At 54.2% G+C, this 15,356-nt stretch overlaps 1 protein-coding gene across 1 annotated transcript; it reads right to left on the bottom strand.

Annotated features, from left to right (window-relative positions):
• Positions 1–5,391: 5,391 nt before the first annotated feature.
• On the bottom strand, positions 5,392–14,629 carry ANKRD60 (ankyrin repeat domain 60). The gene is made up of 4 exons (XM_086702821.1): positions 14,278–14,629; positions 9,799–9,929; positions 8,213–8,378; positions 5,392–5,806 (listed from the first exon to the last, which is right to left on the bottom strand). Exons 1-4 carry the CDS (start codon positions 14,627–14,629, stop codon positions 5,505–5,507), a joined length of 951 nt encoding a protein of 316 aa, XP_086558947.1. The 3' UTR covers positions 5,392–5,504.
• Between the last annotated feature and the right edge of the window lie 727 nt (positions 14,630–15,356).

Consider the following 15,356-nt stretch of genomic DNA (forward strand, 5'->3'; position numbering starts at 1 on the left):
TCGCACACCCGTCTCATTACGTTCTGGGGCTCCGTCTCTGCAGAGTGGAGGCGCGAAAGTAGGGTAGCGGGGCTGAGTCGTGGGCATTGAGAGCACCTGTTGTGGGATCCTCATGCTGCAGGGTCACCGGAACCGAACGGCTCCCCCGTGCAGGGGAAGAGAAGCCACTTCCCAGGTCCCCCCACCCCCACCCCCACCCCCACCCCGTCCCGGCCACCTGCGCGTGCACGCACAAGCCCGCGCCCGTCACGGCGCCAGACGTGGTCGGTATTTCTCGTCTTCCCAATTGCACGTGGCCGGGCCCAACCGCAGGGTAGCAGGTGACTCCAGACTGAGACATGGGGATGTGATCTGACAACTGGCATGGTGGGCCTCGTTACGTGGCCCAGGTTTTGGAACCTGTCGGGCAGGGGTCCACCGATCCTTCGAGGATGTGAGGGGGGCTGTCACTCCCCGCACCCCCCCGCTCAGAGCGCGCGTGTGCGCGCACACGTTCGCAGACGACCGCGGGGCTTGGGGCAGAAAAGCCGTCTGCGCGCCCCCGTCACTGAGCCCTGCTCTTGAGTTTCCAGTGCGGTGCAGGATCTGTAGCATCTCTGACATTTCCAGGGAACACAAATACCAGCGTTTTTCTAAATGTTAATGGGTTTCTGTGCCCTCTGCTGGATGCTCGCGTCGTCAGGGCGGCCCTGCGGAGGCCGAGCTGAGCGGCTGGAATTTTCCTCTCATCTCAGAGCCTTTTTTTCTTTTTTTTTTTTGCCTCTCTCTCTCTCTCTCTCTCTCCTGCGGAACTGGCCACGCAGTTTTCAATTCAGAACGACTTTCTAGAAGTTGCTGAGGAAGCCCTGTACTTAATACCAAAATCAGCAAGTTTCAGGGCAATTATAATCTCCCACTTTGGGAATTATTAGTTCTGGATGGAGACTCTTACTGTATCAGGTTTGCGGAAAATTTATGAGGCTATCTGGAAACCGGGAGCGTATTGATTCCCGGTGAGTAAACATTTTAAGCAAATTAAGTGCTGGTGGTAATAATAATACTAATTGCCACTATTTTTCAAGTGTCTGCTCTGTGCCAGGCATTTAATCCCTCCAGTGATGACAGGGGCAGATTTTATTACCCAAATGTTACCGACGAAGACGCTGAGGCTCAGAGAGGGGCAATTGCTTGGCCCCGGGACACGCAGCCAGTGGCGGGGGAAAGTTCTAGACCGGACCCGCCAGGCTGTGAGCCCAGCCGGCCACACGGACAAGGCTCCGGGCCCTGAGCGCACGGCTCACATCGGTCCCCTCATCTGAAAAACACAGCCAGGTTAGGATGGAGACAGTAGGGGCCTGTGACGGACAAAGAAAGCGGAGGCCTTGGGGAGGTGACAGTTTGCACCGAGGTCACACAGTAGTTAGGAGCGGAGAGAGGAATAGAATCCCAACTCACAAATATCCTGAAGACAAGCCCATGGCTTTCAATCCTAGCAAAATCTTCTGGCCTGCAGAAGCCTGCCCTTTGTGTGCATTTTTAAAGGGGAGATGAGTGGGGCGCCTGGGTGGCTCAGTCGGTTGAGCATCTGACTTCAGCTCAGGTCATGATCTCGTGGTTCGTGAGTTCGAGCCCCGTGTGGGGCTCTGTGCTGACAGCTCAGAGCCTGGAACCTTCTTCAGATTCTGTGTCTCCCTCTCTTTCCCTGTCCCTCCCTGCTCATGCTCTGTCTCTCTCTCTCTCTCTCTCAAAAATAAATAAACATTGAAAAATTTTTTTTAAAAAGTCATTTGGGGCACCTGGGTGGCTCACTCAGTTGAACATCTGACTTCGGCTCAGGTCATGATCTCGCAGTTAGTGAGTTCGAGCCCCACGTCGGGCTCTGTGCTGACAGCTCGGAACCTGGAACCTGCTTCGGATTCTGTGTCCCCCTCTCTCTCTGTTTCCCCACCCCTACTCATGCTCTCTCTCTCTTTCTCTCTCTCTCTCTGAAATAAACAAACATAAAAAGGGGGGATTAGCAAGGCTCAGAAAAGCTCACTAACACCAAACACACTTTCTCCTTGTTGGAATCAGGACTCGGAGTAATTTGCACAGGGAATCACGTTTTCAGCCTGTGTCTCAGTGTCGCTCAATGCAGTGTCAGGGCCATCGGGAAAGTCCCCCACGTTGCCACCAGGGGGAATGTCCTTCCGCCTTTCCGGGGAGCTCTGGTTGCTGAATACTCCTCAGGCCAGGAGGCATCCAGGGCTGAGATGCATGGAAGATTCAACGGCAAGGGAGAGACCCGGGCAGTGGCCGATCAAGGCGCCCACATCCGGGTTCTGGAGGATGCTGGAGACCAGGCCATTAGAGCAGATGTAGAGTAAAGTTCAGCACCTCTGTTCAGCTGCTTCTGAGACAACGGGAGCACAGCAGGGTGAACCAGAGGCTGGATGGCTAGGAGGCTGGGTCATCCCGGCCAGGCCTGGGCAGGATGCTCGAGTTATCCTCTGAGCCCCCATGATGTGTGGGATCTCTTTCTGGGTTGTACTGCATTGACTTCCAGAAAAGATTTGAGGCAATTTACAAGTGAACGTGTGTCCAAGAAAGGGCAATTCATTATCACTCGTTCAGGGCAGGGGAGAAGGTAGGAGGAGGGGCAGGCGAGGAGACTGGAAACGTAGGGCTGGCCCCGCTGGCATTTTCTGCTTCTAATGAGTCGTGCATTTCTCCAGAGGGCTCCCCAGCCTGGACTGGTTTCCAGGCTGACGCGAGGGAGAATGACAAGGGGAGTGTAACTGGATATTATACTCACAAGACTAACCAGAGCTCCTTTCCAAGAGGTCCCCATCCTTCGACACTCAAGGGAGGTCCACCTGGGCGATCACAGACCACAGTTCCTTCACCGCTGAGGACCATCCCCCAGTCCCCTGGGCCAAAGAGGATTTCAGGGTCCCACAAAAAAGCTTGAAATCTACCCCACAAAACAATTTTTTTCTGTTAGTTCCTAAGTATGACCAAAAAAAAAAAAAAAAAAATCAAAGGCTCAATGAAATACCTACAAAATATAACACAATTGTGACCAATCTCTTCTATGGCTATGAACATATTTTATTCAATGGGTGATACAGGCTTGTTTGGATATAAGAGGCCGTACGCTAAGAATGTCTAAGGGGCGCCTGGGTGGCTCAGTCGGTTGACCGTCCGACTTTGGCTCGGGTCATGGTCTCACAGTTCGTGAGTTCGATCCCCACGTCGGGCTCCGTGTTGCCAGCTCGGAGCCTGGAGCCTGCTTCGGATTCTGTGTCTCCCTCTCTCCCTGCCCCTCCCCTGCTCTCTCTCTCTCTCCCAAAAATAAGTAAACATTAAAAGACTTTTTTTAAAGATTGCCTAAAATGAAGGCCCCTGGGACATGTGTGAGCGTACAGATGACCCCTGCCACAGACGGAGCAGAACGTTAACCACGGAGTTTGGAACTTGCCCCTTTTCTGGCCACGTGTTTAGTTGAATTGGGGGCATATGAAGATACAGGGCCTGCCTCCAAAGTTTTGGGGACAAGTGTCAGGCAGTTGGCTCTGCTAACAACAAAGACAGCAAAACAAAGCCGCTGGCAAACACATCACTTTGAGTAATGCCACTTGTTACGTTAAAAGGGTCCCCAAGTCGCCCCGCCAACACCTCATTAGCTAAATGAATGGACCCATTGGATGGGGTTATTTAATATGTGTCTACTGGCTTTGGAGAATGTCTGCCAGAAACAAGATCTCAGTTTTGACATAGTTGATGCTGAGCTGTATTTTTTTTTTTTTTTCTGACGATTATTTGTCAAACAGATTGCTGAGCCGGGTACAGCCACGTCTCCTGAGTGGAAAGCCACATCGTCAACACAGATCTTCCTTGTTATGACAGCGGGAAATGCAGCCAATTAATTTAAAAGCCGAATCCGGTTATCGGGGTGCGCGGCGGAAAGAAGGGCAGCCGGGATACGGGGCCGTTTTCCATCACTTTACAAACAGAACTTCCACGGTCGGGAGGCCAGCGTCACACAGGCCCCAGAGGTGTCAGACTATAGGGCTTTAGAGAAACACGCATAACCGCGCGGTGGGAGAGTGCAGGGTACCCATCGCCCAGCAAGACCCACGGCCGTCCGGCCTGTGGCTTCTGAGCCCTGCGTGTTCCAGGAGCCATTGGTGGCTTCCGCCGTCTTCCTCAGTGAAACGAAGTTTGGCGACGGGAGGCAGTTCCACAGGCGTGCCTCAAATCTGCTAGTCCTTCTGTACCACGCCACCATTTTTAAAAAATTCAGGCCAGCCCTTCAAGATCGGGACTCATCTGGGGCGCCTGGGGGGCTCGGTCGGTTAAGTATCCCACTCCAGCTCAGGTCATGATCTTGGCAGTGGGTGAGTTCGAGCCCCCACGTGGGGCCCTGTGCTGACAGCTCGGAGCCTGGAGCCCGCTTCGGATTCTGTGTCTCCCTCTCCCTCGGCCCCTCCCCAGCTCACGCTCTGTCTCTCAAAAATAAATAAACGTTATTTATTTATTTATTTTTTTTAAATCGGGACTTATCGTATCAAAACGCTCTGGAAAGATCTAGCAGCCTTTGGGTCACGTTTCCTCTGGAGCTGAGTCGTGGCGCCCCCTTCAGACAGGGGTGTGAACGTCCGCTCGCCCTGGTCCCCACCTTCCCCTCTTGCTCCTGCTCTGGGCTCAGACACGTGGCAGGCTGGGTCCCCTGCAGGTGCACAGCCCTTGCGAGGTACGGAGCCTGGAACTAAGCGTAGGAAGGTTGGTGGTGCTTTCGCGGTTCTAGCAGGGAAAGGACAGCGGACCACCAGGGGCGGGACAAAGGGAAAGAAGGTGCCAGCTCGGAGTCTCTCCTCCACGAGCTCATCAGCATCCTTTACGCTGTCTCCTCCAAATCCAGTGGGGACACATCGCCTTCAGCAAGACTAGTAAGGCACCCCGTGGAGGACGTGTCTGGAGAACCAAGCTCTCTCTGCTCTTGGCCCCCCCTCACTTCTCCACCCCTCAAGCAGCAGACCCCTCAGAGGCGGGTCAGGAAAACTTCCGGAACCTCGCTAGCTTGGGCGGCACGTAGCTCCTAGGTTTTACAAGCCGAAATTCACAGCCCGCACGGCCCGCAACCTCGCGACATTCGCTGGCACTGGTTTTCTACAATGGAACAGTGCTATTCTCATTATTGCTATCACTTCTCTTATGCTGACGCATTAGATGGTCTCCAGACGGGAGAGAAGGTAATTGGTGCCCATCACCCCAAGCAGCGTTGTCAGAGGCAATGCACAAATAGCACAAAATTAAAGGCTGGCATCAGAGGCCGCTCAGTCCGTCATGGATTCCAGAATGAGCGCAAACTCACCTACCCCCCACCCCCCCAAAGCCGTGCGCGAACAGGACAGATGATGTAATACCTGATTCAGAGGGACTGCCATGTTTTCTTGGCTTCCTGCTCACCGAGGGCCACAGTGGACTTGAACTCCGAACAGTGACCCAAGTCAGCTTCGACGCGCACACGTGGCCCGTGGGAGCTAAATTGGGCCCTTCTTGGAGCCAAACCCACCCTTCACCCTGTGAGAAACCTGGTTCGCGAGCAGTTTCTTCGGGTCCGTCGTCCCTGACTTTGTCATCCAGTAGAAAAGGAACATGCGCCTCTCGCTGTGTTTGCGGTTCATGCGCCGGGCAATGGACATGGGGGTCTCCCCCCTGGCATCCTTGTCGGTGACCGAGGCCCCGTGGTTGAGCAGCAGGTTTATACAGTCCAAACGGCCCATGGCCCCAGCCGCGTGCAGGGCGGTCCTGCCCATGGGGGTTCTTTGGAGACAGTCGGCTCCTGTAAAATAAGACAGCTGGCTGAGGGAGGGTCGCCCTCCCGGCCGCGAGCCTCCCCTTCGGAGTCACGTTCGAGAGGAGAAGCGCGGGAGGGGCGAGGCCACGGAAAGAAAGCTCGGGAGAATCCGAACTGCCCCCGACCCCAGCAGCGAGTGTGAGAGGGGAGGCGTCGCTTCACTGGCCCCTGAACCCGGCACCGCCTTGCCTCCAGTCTGCCCAGAGCACACACTTGCTCCAACCCCGTTTCTGACGTCCGCTACCCTTGTGGTGATTTTCTAGGTTGTCAGTGCTCTGTCTCACCTCTACCTCCCCCTATCACTCCAGCATTACCCCCACCCACCCATGCTCTGTGCCCACTCCCTCCATGCTCCAATTATACCAGGCTTCTATCTTCATCGCTTAAATACACCCTGCTCCCTCATCCTGCCCCAGGCCTTTTGCATATGCTGTCTCCTTTGCTAAAAACCCTGTCACCTTTTTCCGCGCCCCCCTCCCCGCCCCGGGCTCTCTTGCTATCCTTCATTTATTTCCTCAGGAAACCCTTCCTGAGCCCCTCTTCCCGTGTATCCCCCCCACCCCCATACGCTCAGTAGACACACTGTATCTTCAGAACATGCCATGCACGATTGACCATGGAATTAATTATTTGTAATAATTTGCTGACTTCCCTTCACAAACTGCACGGAGGCAGAAAACACACTTGTTTTGATCACCGCTGTTTTCATCCCCAGCACGTAGCGCGATGCCTGGAGAAGACAGGCACTCGGGAAATGACAGACGATGGGCACCCTGACTCAGGGACAGATTTCACTTCGATTGAATTCCTCACTGCCTCCCGCAGATGGATGGGCTAATGACAGGTGTCCAATATGGACTTGTTGAATTGAATCAAATTCTGGGTAACAAATATCATGACACAGAAAACAAGGCGATTCAATTACATGCAGCTGACATTTCTGTAGCCAGTTTTTATGAGCTATGGCTGGTCGGCGAGGTAAAGTTTTAAATAGGTTCTCCTAACGCCCAGCCTCAGCCACAGCACGGCTTTTTTGCAGCAGCTGTCTGCAAAGCCCAGAAAACTTTGCAGAGCTGGCTGTAATGTTTTAACTGGTGCTTGCGAATACATCGCAGTTCCATCAGAGTGAAAATGACTTTTTATGAGCTTAACGGACTGCTGGGCTGCGAACAGCCAAGGAGGAGGCCGCTCAGGAAAACCACCACCCGCCAGACAGACACAAGCGCCATTCGGCCCAGGCCGCGGGGATACTCCCGCCCTGCTTGCTGGAAGCAGGGGGCGCAGAGAGGCTGGGGTCAAGGCCGCGGGCAGGAAAGAAAGGGTTCTGACTTGAGGGCAGGCTGATATGGGAGACCCTGGTATGAGGCTCCCTTCTGAGCCTCAAACCACTGACCAAACGGCACGTCACGTTCTTCCTTTTCCCCAGGAAGCCGGCGGCCTGGGCCGTCTGCAACTATTGTCTATTGTTCTTGGATGGTCGACACCTCGATCGGTCCGTGGGCCTCTTTGCCCAAAAATATCCTACGTCCGGGGAAGAGAAAGTTTACCGTGGCAGGACTATACACAGAAGCCTTTAATCCAGAGACAATGCAGACTAAGGCTTCTATGTCTTTCTTTCTTTCTTTTTTTTTTTAAGTTTCTTTATTTATTTTGAGGGAGAGAGAGAATGAGCAGGAGAGGGGCCGAGAGCCAGGGGGAGACAGAGAATCCCAAGCAGGCTCTGCACCACCAGCACAGAGCCCGACGTGGGGCTCGAACCCACAAGCCACAAGATCATGACCTGAGCCACAGTCAGACGCTTGACCGACCGAGCCCCCCCAGGTGCCCCGAAGGTTTCTATTTCTATGGACAGAGAGAGAAGGAGCAACTTGCCCTCTGGGTGGGGGTGGGGGGCAGAAATGAAAACGGGGTTTGGGGTAAGTGTCTTCTGAGCGAAATAAATCCAAAGCCTCGGAGAAAGGAGACTGGCCAGGGACCGGTGCCGGCTTGGGGCTGGGTGCCTCGGACTGTTGCTGAAACCCAAGTTCAGGTGGGGCAGAAATAGCACAGACAGTTTGGGGACGTCTCCGGCAGCGTGTCTGCTTTGGACGTAACAGGCCGGGAAGCCCTCGCGGCTGCTCCTGTGAATTCGTGTCCTGAAAGCTGCATCTCTCGCAACAGAAAGACTCTTCTGGAGTCCTGGCCAAGAGGGGGGGGGACACAGCCTTTAGTAGGCAGGTCCTAAGACGCCTCGGACAGACGGCGAGTGGTCCACTGGGACCGTGAGGGGTGGTGGACACAACTTGAATCCAGGATGCCATTGCCGAAGGGGCCAGAAAGCCAAGCCACTCGGTCCCCCTACCCGCACAAGACCCCAGCTCGCGGACACACTCAGCTGTCTCTCAGAATTACCGTGCTCTAGAAGGTACTGCACAGCATCTGGGTGACCTCTGTGGGAGGTAATGTACAAGGCCACGAACGCCCTCTGACATATCCATTCCTTCCTCCGCTCGCCTCCAAGATGCTTTGAATTTGCAGTTTGGTAGACGGAGTCCTCATCAACAGCAAGACAAGACAGCTGGGCAACAGAACAGAGTTACTTCAAAAGGGCCCAACCTGCCTGGTGGGGGCCGGGACCCTCCCCAGGGGGAGGTTTGCTCCAGTGGCAAGTTGAGGCTTGTGGTGGACACAGAGGGGGGCAAACCCTGACTAAGAAGCCGGGACACCCCCCGGGGGAGGACATTGTTGAACACTCTATGCGTGTCCAGGAAATCCGCATTTACCATCAGGCAGGCTCGGGAGGCAGGAAATTCTTCCTGTCGGTGTTTTGAAGAGAAAATAACTTTTCTGGGTGTCCAGAGGAAGGTGGCTCTGGCCATTAAGGAAGACACCAGCCAACACGAAGTGGCCTCCCCAGAGGGGAGTGCACTTCTCTGGAGACTTGATGAATTCTGGCCTTCCGATCTATTTTCGGGCCCATTGTCTCTGCTAACTTTTGGAACGCTCTGAACTCCACTCGCGGATGAAAAATAGCCCCATAATATAATCATCTCATGCTGAACTAAGGCTCTGAGCACGAGAGGAAGGCTGTGGGCCCCGACAGAGAGGAACTCGGTCCTAGATATGGGGCATCCGGCGTAGGAGCGGCCGTGGGGGGAAAGCAGAACCCGAAAGTGTGGGAGACAGGAGGGAATCCCGGGGTTCAGGGCAAGAGCCAGAAAACCCAGGCAGGGCCCAGGCCTCGGTGGCAGAGGGGAGGCAGGGGAAGGCCAGGAGCAGGAGGAGACCGGGGAAGGACCCGGGAGGGGAGCCCCTCCTTCTAAGGCTGCTGCACACAGGTGGTGGGAGGGGGTTCCAGTCAGCCCTGTCCCCGCCTCCCCGGAGACGACCCACCCTTCCCAGATCTAATTCCCAGCAACCCTCCTGCAGCCCACCTTCCTCGACCCCTTCCCCGCACACTCATGGCCTTGCATCCAAATGTGCCTTCTAGAAGGAACATACACTTGGCCGCCCCTGTCCCCCCAGCCTCCCGTCTTCACTGTTGGGCAGACCGTCGGGCTCCCTCCTCCCTCCTCCCCACTGCCCACCCAGAGCCCAGCCGAGAGCTGCGCACAAGGCCTGGCAAAGACCAGGCACCTGCTGCGTATCGAGTAGTGTTGCCTTAGGGGAGGGGCAGACCCACATTAGGACTTTCTTTGGACTACGCGTTCCCAGCTATGGGGAGCTCTTCGTTCACTGTTCAATCAGGTTTTCAACTTTACAAAATATACATACGGATAGAAAATGCACTGCCCTGTCTCCTTTGTGGGGTGGCGTGGGGCACGAGTGGGTTACAGGTGAACACCGTGAAATAGCAAACCCGAGAGTGACTGGAACCACGCAGTGTAGGATTTGATCATTAGGAGCCCACGATTCCCACACCACCCTCCCCCACACACATCCACAGTTTACGGTTGCTTCATGAAGTATAATATCCATTTAGAGAAGCGTGAAAACACCTTACTAGGATCCCCTTCCACAGCCGCCAAAATCAGTTCTGTCCATCCATCATAATGCCAGATACATAATGAAATAATTCCACCAGGAACAACATCATGGAACTTCAGTGTGGTATCATCCATCAAAACTCCTACAGGGAATAATTTTTTCTTTAAAAAAAAAAATTGGGTGTTAAAGATAAACAATTACATTGGTTAACTTAAGAGATTATCTGACCTTGGGCATCACAAAGATAATTTTAAAACCTTGAGCACCAATCTCATTTGATGACTCCACATGAGTCTGTTTGTGGTCGTTAATGCTTTTTAGAAAATTAATTTGGCTCAGCTCAAACAGAGGCGAAACCACCCCCCAAAATGGCAACAATTTATAAAATTCTGTAATTATAACTTGTTCTGTTGGGGGAAAAAAAAATACATGAGCCGGTAAAGTCATTTTATGAGGCAAACTCTAGAAATAGAACTACCTGACAGTAAACAGTACAATGTATGTGCGTCAGTCATACATTAAAGTCAAATACTAACTCTGGTTGGTGTTGTTAACAGTTGGCTAAAGATGTAACAATGACAGAACTCGGTTGCGTCTCTACAGCAGGGTTTCTCAATCTTGATGCTACTGACATGTCAGACTGGATCATTCTCTGTTGTGGGGGTCACCCCGGGCATCGCCAGGTGTTAGCAGCATCCCTGGCCTCTACCCACCAGAGGCCAATAACCTGCTCACCTAGTTGTGACCATCAAAAACGTCTCCCGGTGTTGCCAAAACGACCCCTGGGGGACAACTCGCCCCAGCTGAGCATTTATGGTAAGGGAAGAATTGTAATGTTGACGTTCACCGTGATTTGGCCTTGAGACGTTACAACTCCTTTGTGTTATCGCCCAGAGCAGCCCTCCACGCACAGAAAAGAATGGGGTGAGTGGATCGACTCACACCTCATAAATGCAGACTCTTTGGGAAAGAATGTCAGGGCTATGGAGGACTCTAGAACATTTTCAGCAACGTTATCTTCAGCCTACCTTTTGAAATATACACTTCCTTACGTGGCCACCTATAATCTTGCTTAGGGGTCGCATAATTTCTTTTCTCCGCGAGCAACCCTACAAGCGCGAAGTCTCAACTCTGCCAGGCTGGATTTACCATTTATTCCGAGTGGAATTCATGAGTTTTGGGGACTCGCGACTGAGTGATTACTAAGCGCCTTGTACCGAGCGCCTACGTTCTTTAACCCTCGTGACAAGCTAAGTTTGTCATCTCTGAGTGTCGGTGAGCACACGGAGGCTCCCATGGCTAGGAGAGTAGAGCCAGGGCTCCGAACAGACCTGCCTTCCCTCCAGTGCCACGACCTCGTCCCTCAAGGCTCCGCTGGCCACCCCCCCCTTTGGTGACGAGAAACTTCAGACGGTGGATGTAAACAGGAGTAGCAATTAGCAAATTTGTTAATTAGGTTCCTATCTGTGGTTCTCGCACAGAGGATAATCAGTCATCAGTCTTCAGCAAGACAACTTGACTTCCTAACAACTTTGAAAAAATTGAATCAAGCTGTGTTTCCCCAAGAAAGAGTGCAATTCACACATGCCGAACAGCTCCGCCATTCTCTGTTTACAGGCAGCAACTGCCTTCGGCTTAGACAAAGACTAATTATCACCAGCTAAATAAATTATTAGAGTTGACAACAGACGTGTAAGGTTGACCCTCATCCATGAATTTGCTCACCCCTTTTAGATTTGTGTCCCTCAAGGTTTTCACACACACGTGATCTCATGTAATCCTCCCTGGCAACCTTGCGGTGGGGAGAGAGGCATCGGCGGATCATTTATAGGCAGAAACCCAAATTTCTTTTATCAACGTAGTGACACCTTCTTCCCGTCTTGTTTGCTATCAACAGTAAGGACTGCAGCCGCGAGAGAGGTCAAGCTTGCAGTGGTTGCTAAGTGCTTGCTGACTGGTAGGATTGTGACATCAGTGCTAAGTCACTCGGTCTCTTTCACTGCCTCTTGGCTTTCTCGGATTTATTGCTCAGCATAGCTCATCAGTGAAAATGAATTAACAGAACGGGTGCCAGACATTTACTGTCCCTCAGCCGCTCACCTCCTCGTTAATGTGTTAAATACACTCTGGGTTCGAGATCTACTTCTCTCCAAATAAAGCCTCCGCCAGGCCCCCGGAGCATCTCCCAAACACTCCGATAGCAAAATAAATACATCGCGAAAGATGCTTCACCTATTTCAAAGAGAGCGGAAGGAAGGTATTTTTGGCCTTCAATGTGCATTTTGAGTTTCCCGAGTCCTCTCTGCCCAGAGCGGGATACGGCCCGAAGGATTGGAGAGCTAAGAGGCTCCGTGTTACACATCAGGAAACTGAGCCCCGGAAGGGCAGCGTCTGGGGGAGCGGAGACTGTGAAGACAGGCTGCGCTCAGATCTCTGTCTCCATCGCTCCTGGCCCCTGCAGGGGTGCTGCAGTATGTCTGCATTACGGGCTCCTCACGTTCTCTGTGCAGCAGCCCAGAGAGTTTTTTATATCTCCGTTTCCTTGAAGTCTTTTTGCACTGATTTCAACCGGGTGGGGAGATGATGGAGCCAGGGGCCCTGATCCTGTCCTGTTCTCGTATCCTAAACATTGTAGATACCAGGACAGGGACAGCCAGGTCCTCAGGCTGAGGGAAGGAGATCAATGGAGGGAGAGACTGGGCTCCGAGTCCTTACCCCACATGGGATCTGTCTGGATAGGGGGCCTTGGGGTCCTGATCTAGCCACAGTGAGCTTTGGGTGCTGGGTTCTGATTCCGATGGGGCTAGTTTTGAGCTCCTGATGTGGACAAGGAAGGACACACCTTGAGATTCGGGGCTCTGGTACGAACTGAGTTAGTGCCAGTATTTGGGGTTCAAACATGGCTAGAGTTTGTTTTGAGATTTGGGGTCCTGATGAGGGCAGTGTTTGCTCTGGATTTGGGGATTCTGATGAAGGCAATGTTTGCTTTCTGTTTGGGGGTCCTGGTGTGGGAAGGGTCTATTCTGGGATGTGGAGTCTTTGTGTGGGCAAGGCTTGTTTGGGGATTTGGGGTTCTAACAGAGTCCTGCGTACTGTAGCAACGCAGGGTAAGGAATCGGACAGGTCAGCCCTGGGCTCTGGGGGTCTTGAAGGCGACAGGCTCTGCTCTGCGATTTGGGGTCCCGAGATGGTCAAGGTTTGGCCTAGAACTTGGGGTTCTGGTATTGGTAAGGTTGCCTGAGGGATTTGGGGTTTCAAATACAAACAGAGCTTGCTTCGAGTCTTGGGGTCCTCACGTAGGCAAGGCTTGCTTGGAACTTCGGCTTCCTTACATGGATATAGTTGGCTTAAACATGGTTTCCTTGAGACTTGGGTTTCAGATATGGGTATGTTTGAGTTTTGGGGTCCTATGGTGGGCAGAGTTTGCCCCATTCTTTGGAGCCCTTAGGAGGACATTTTGCTTAGGATTGGTGTTCTAGTGTCGTCACGGTGAGCTTGGGAACTAGCTCCCAGATGTGGGAAGAGCTCATTTTGGGTTCTGGCATCCTCACACAGACAGAGATGGCTGATGGATCGGGGTTCAAAGGCACAAGCGGTTAGAGACTGGGGGCTCAGGATTGGGCTTGTCCACTCTGAGCTTTGGGGTCATGATCTGAGAAGAATCTGCTTTGGGACTTAGGGTTCTGTTGTAAGCAGGGGTAGCTTGGGGAATTTTATTTGGGGTTCAAACTTGGGCATGGTTTGCATAGAGGTATGGGGTCCTGAGGTGGGCAGTTCGTCTCAGGCATTAGTATCCTTCAGCGGACACGGTTGCTAGAGGATTCAGGGTTTTGAGGGTCACAGGGTTAGCCTGGGGACCTGGGGTTCAGTCTTGGCCAAGTTTGTTCTTGGTTTGGGGGTCCGGGAGTGGGCAGCGTTTGTTCTGTGCTCAACGGCTGGCTGGAGGGCTGAGAGGATTTACGAGTCCAACATGGGGACTTGGAAGTTTGCGGTGAGTTTGGGGTCCCGATATGGGAAGGTTTGCCCTGGATTGTGGGGTCCCACTCAGGACAGGCTGTGTTTCAGGCTTCTGGTTTGGTGTGGACGCTGTTGGCTTTGGGATTTGGGCCCCTGATGGAGACACAGCAGCCCGAGGGTCTTGAGGGGTCCGGCTGTGGCAGCACCTGTGTTGAGATTCGGGGGTCCTGACGTGGACAGGTCTGACCAGACAGCTTGCTTCAGGATTGCAGTCCTGACGCGGGCAGGATTTGTGGATTGGGGTCTTGCTGTGTGGACTGGGTCTGCCTTGAGATTTGAGGTCTAATGTGAACCTGATTTGTCAGGGACTGGGAAGTCCTCGCGGGGGCCTGGGCTGGCTTTTCCATCTGGGGTCTCCTGGCGGGGGGGAGGGGGGGGGTCTGTCCGGACACCTGGGGGCAGCACTTGGGACCGCACGCTGGGAAGGGCAGAGGCCATGCACTTGGCGAGGGAAGGGGGCGGGCGGGGGCCACCTTGGTCCAGGTACTGGAGCCGCTGCAGGTCGAGGGGGACGCCGACGACGAGTTCCAGCTCCTCCTTGAGCTCGCGCACGGTCATGTCGCTGTGGCAGTGCGCCACCTGGAACATCTCCCCGGTCTCCTCCAGCAGCACCCGCAGGACGAAGACGTCCGGGGCCTGGTCGAGTGCCAGCGCGGGGCTCCCGAGGGCCGGGGACGGCGCGGGGAGGGGCCCCGGGCCCGCCGAGCCCGCCCCCCGCCCGGCCGGCCGGCCCACGGCAGGGTTGGGGTCCGCGGCGCCCCCCAGCGGCGCCCCCGCCCGCGCCCCACCGCCGCCGGCTGCCCGCCGCCGCCGCCGCCCCCGCATGGTTCCCTGTCCCCCGGCCCGCGTCACCGGCGCCCCCGACTGGCCCAGCCCCGCAGCGCAGACCGACGGCGGAGACGCCCCGCGGGGGCCACGCCCCCAGGCCCTGCCCTTCGGGTCAGTTCCTGGGTCCACCGCCAGGACGCGGGCCCCTGGTGTCCACGTCCGGTTAAAGAACAGTCCTTGCCGAAGTCGGGGCCCACCACGTGGGGTGAATAGCGCCCCAAATCCTCATCGCGGGCACCGACTACCGAGAGCTGTCAAGGGCAGTCTCCAGTCATGCTTCAAAATCCTATTCCGGGCACGAATGAAAAACCCAGCACGGCGTTAACAGGCGCCCTTCCTGCTCCTCGAGCGAGCGGAGACGCGCCGTCAGCCCCGCAGACGCCCCCGAACGCCCCCCAATTCCGGGAGACAGGTGCTCATGAAGACACTTAACAAGGGGGCGACGCCTGCTGGATGAGAAGCGGAGACGGTTCCATCGCGAAGATACCTTTCAGAGGAGCGCCGTCTGCGAGAAACCCATCTTGTGCTTTTCCATTAATTCGCCCGAGAGGAGGCAGAGTGTTCAAGTAAACAGGAAGCTTACGTGAGATGCTCGGATCACACACACTTAACACCCTGCACCTATGAACAAGTAATATACATCAAGAGCTGAAGTGATGGCGTAAGCAGCCGGAGAGAAAGGAAGGAGGCACAGAACCATCTTAGAAAAAAACCTCCGTTGTTA

The sequence above is a fragment of the Puma concolor genome, chromosome A3, assembly GCF_028749965.1.
Source record: "Puma concolor isolate L17-30 chromosome A3, mPumCon1.1.hap2, whole genome shotgun sequence".
Classification (NCBI taxonomy): domain Eukaryota; kingdom Metazoa; phylum Chordata; class Mammalia; order Carnivora; family Felidae; genus Puma; species Puma concolor.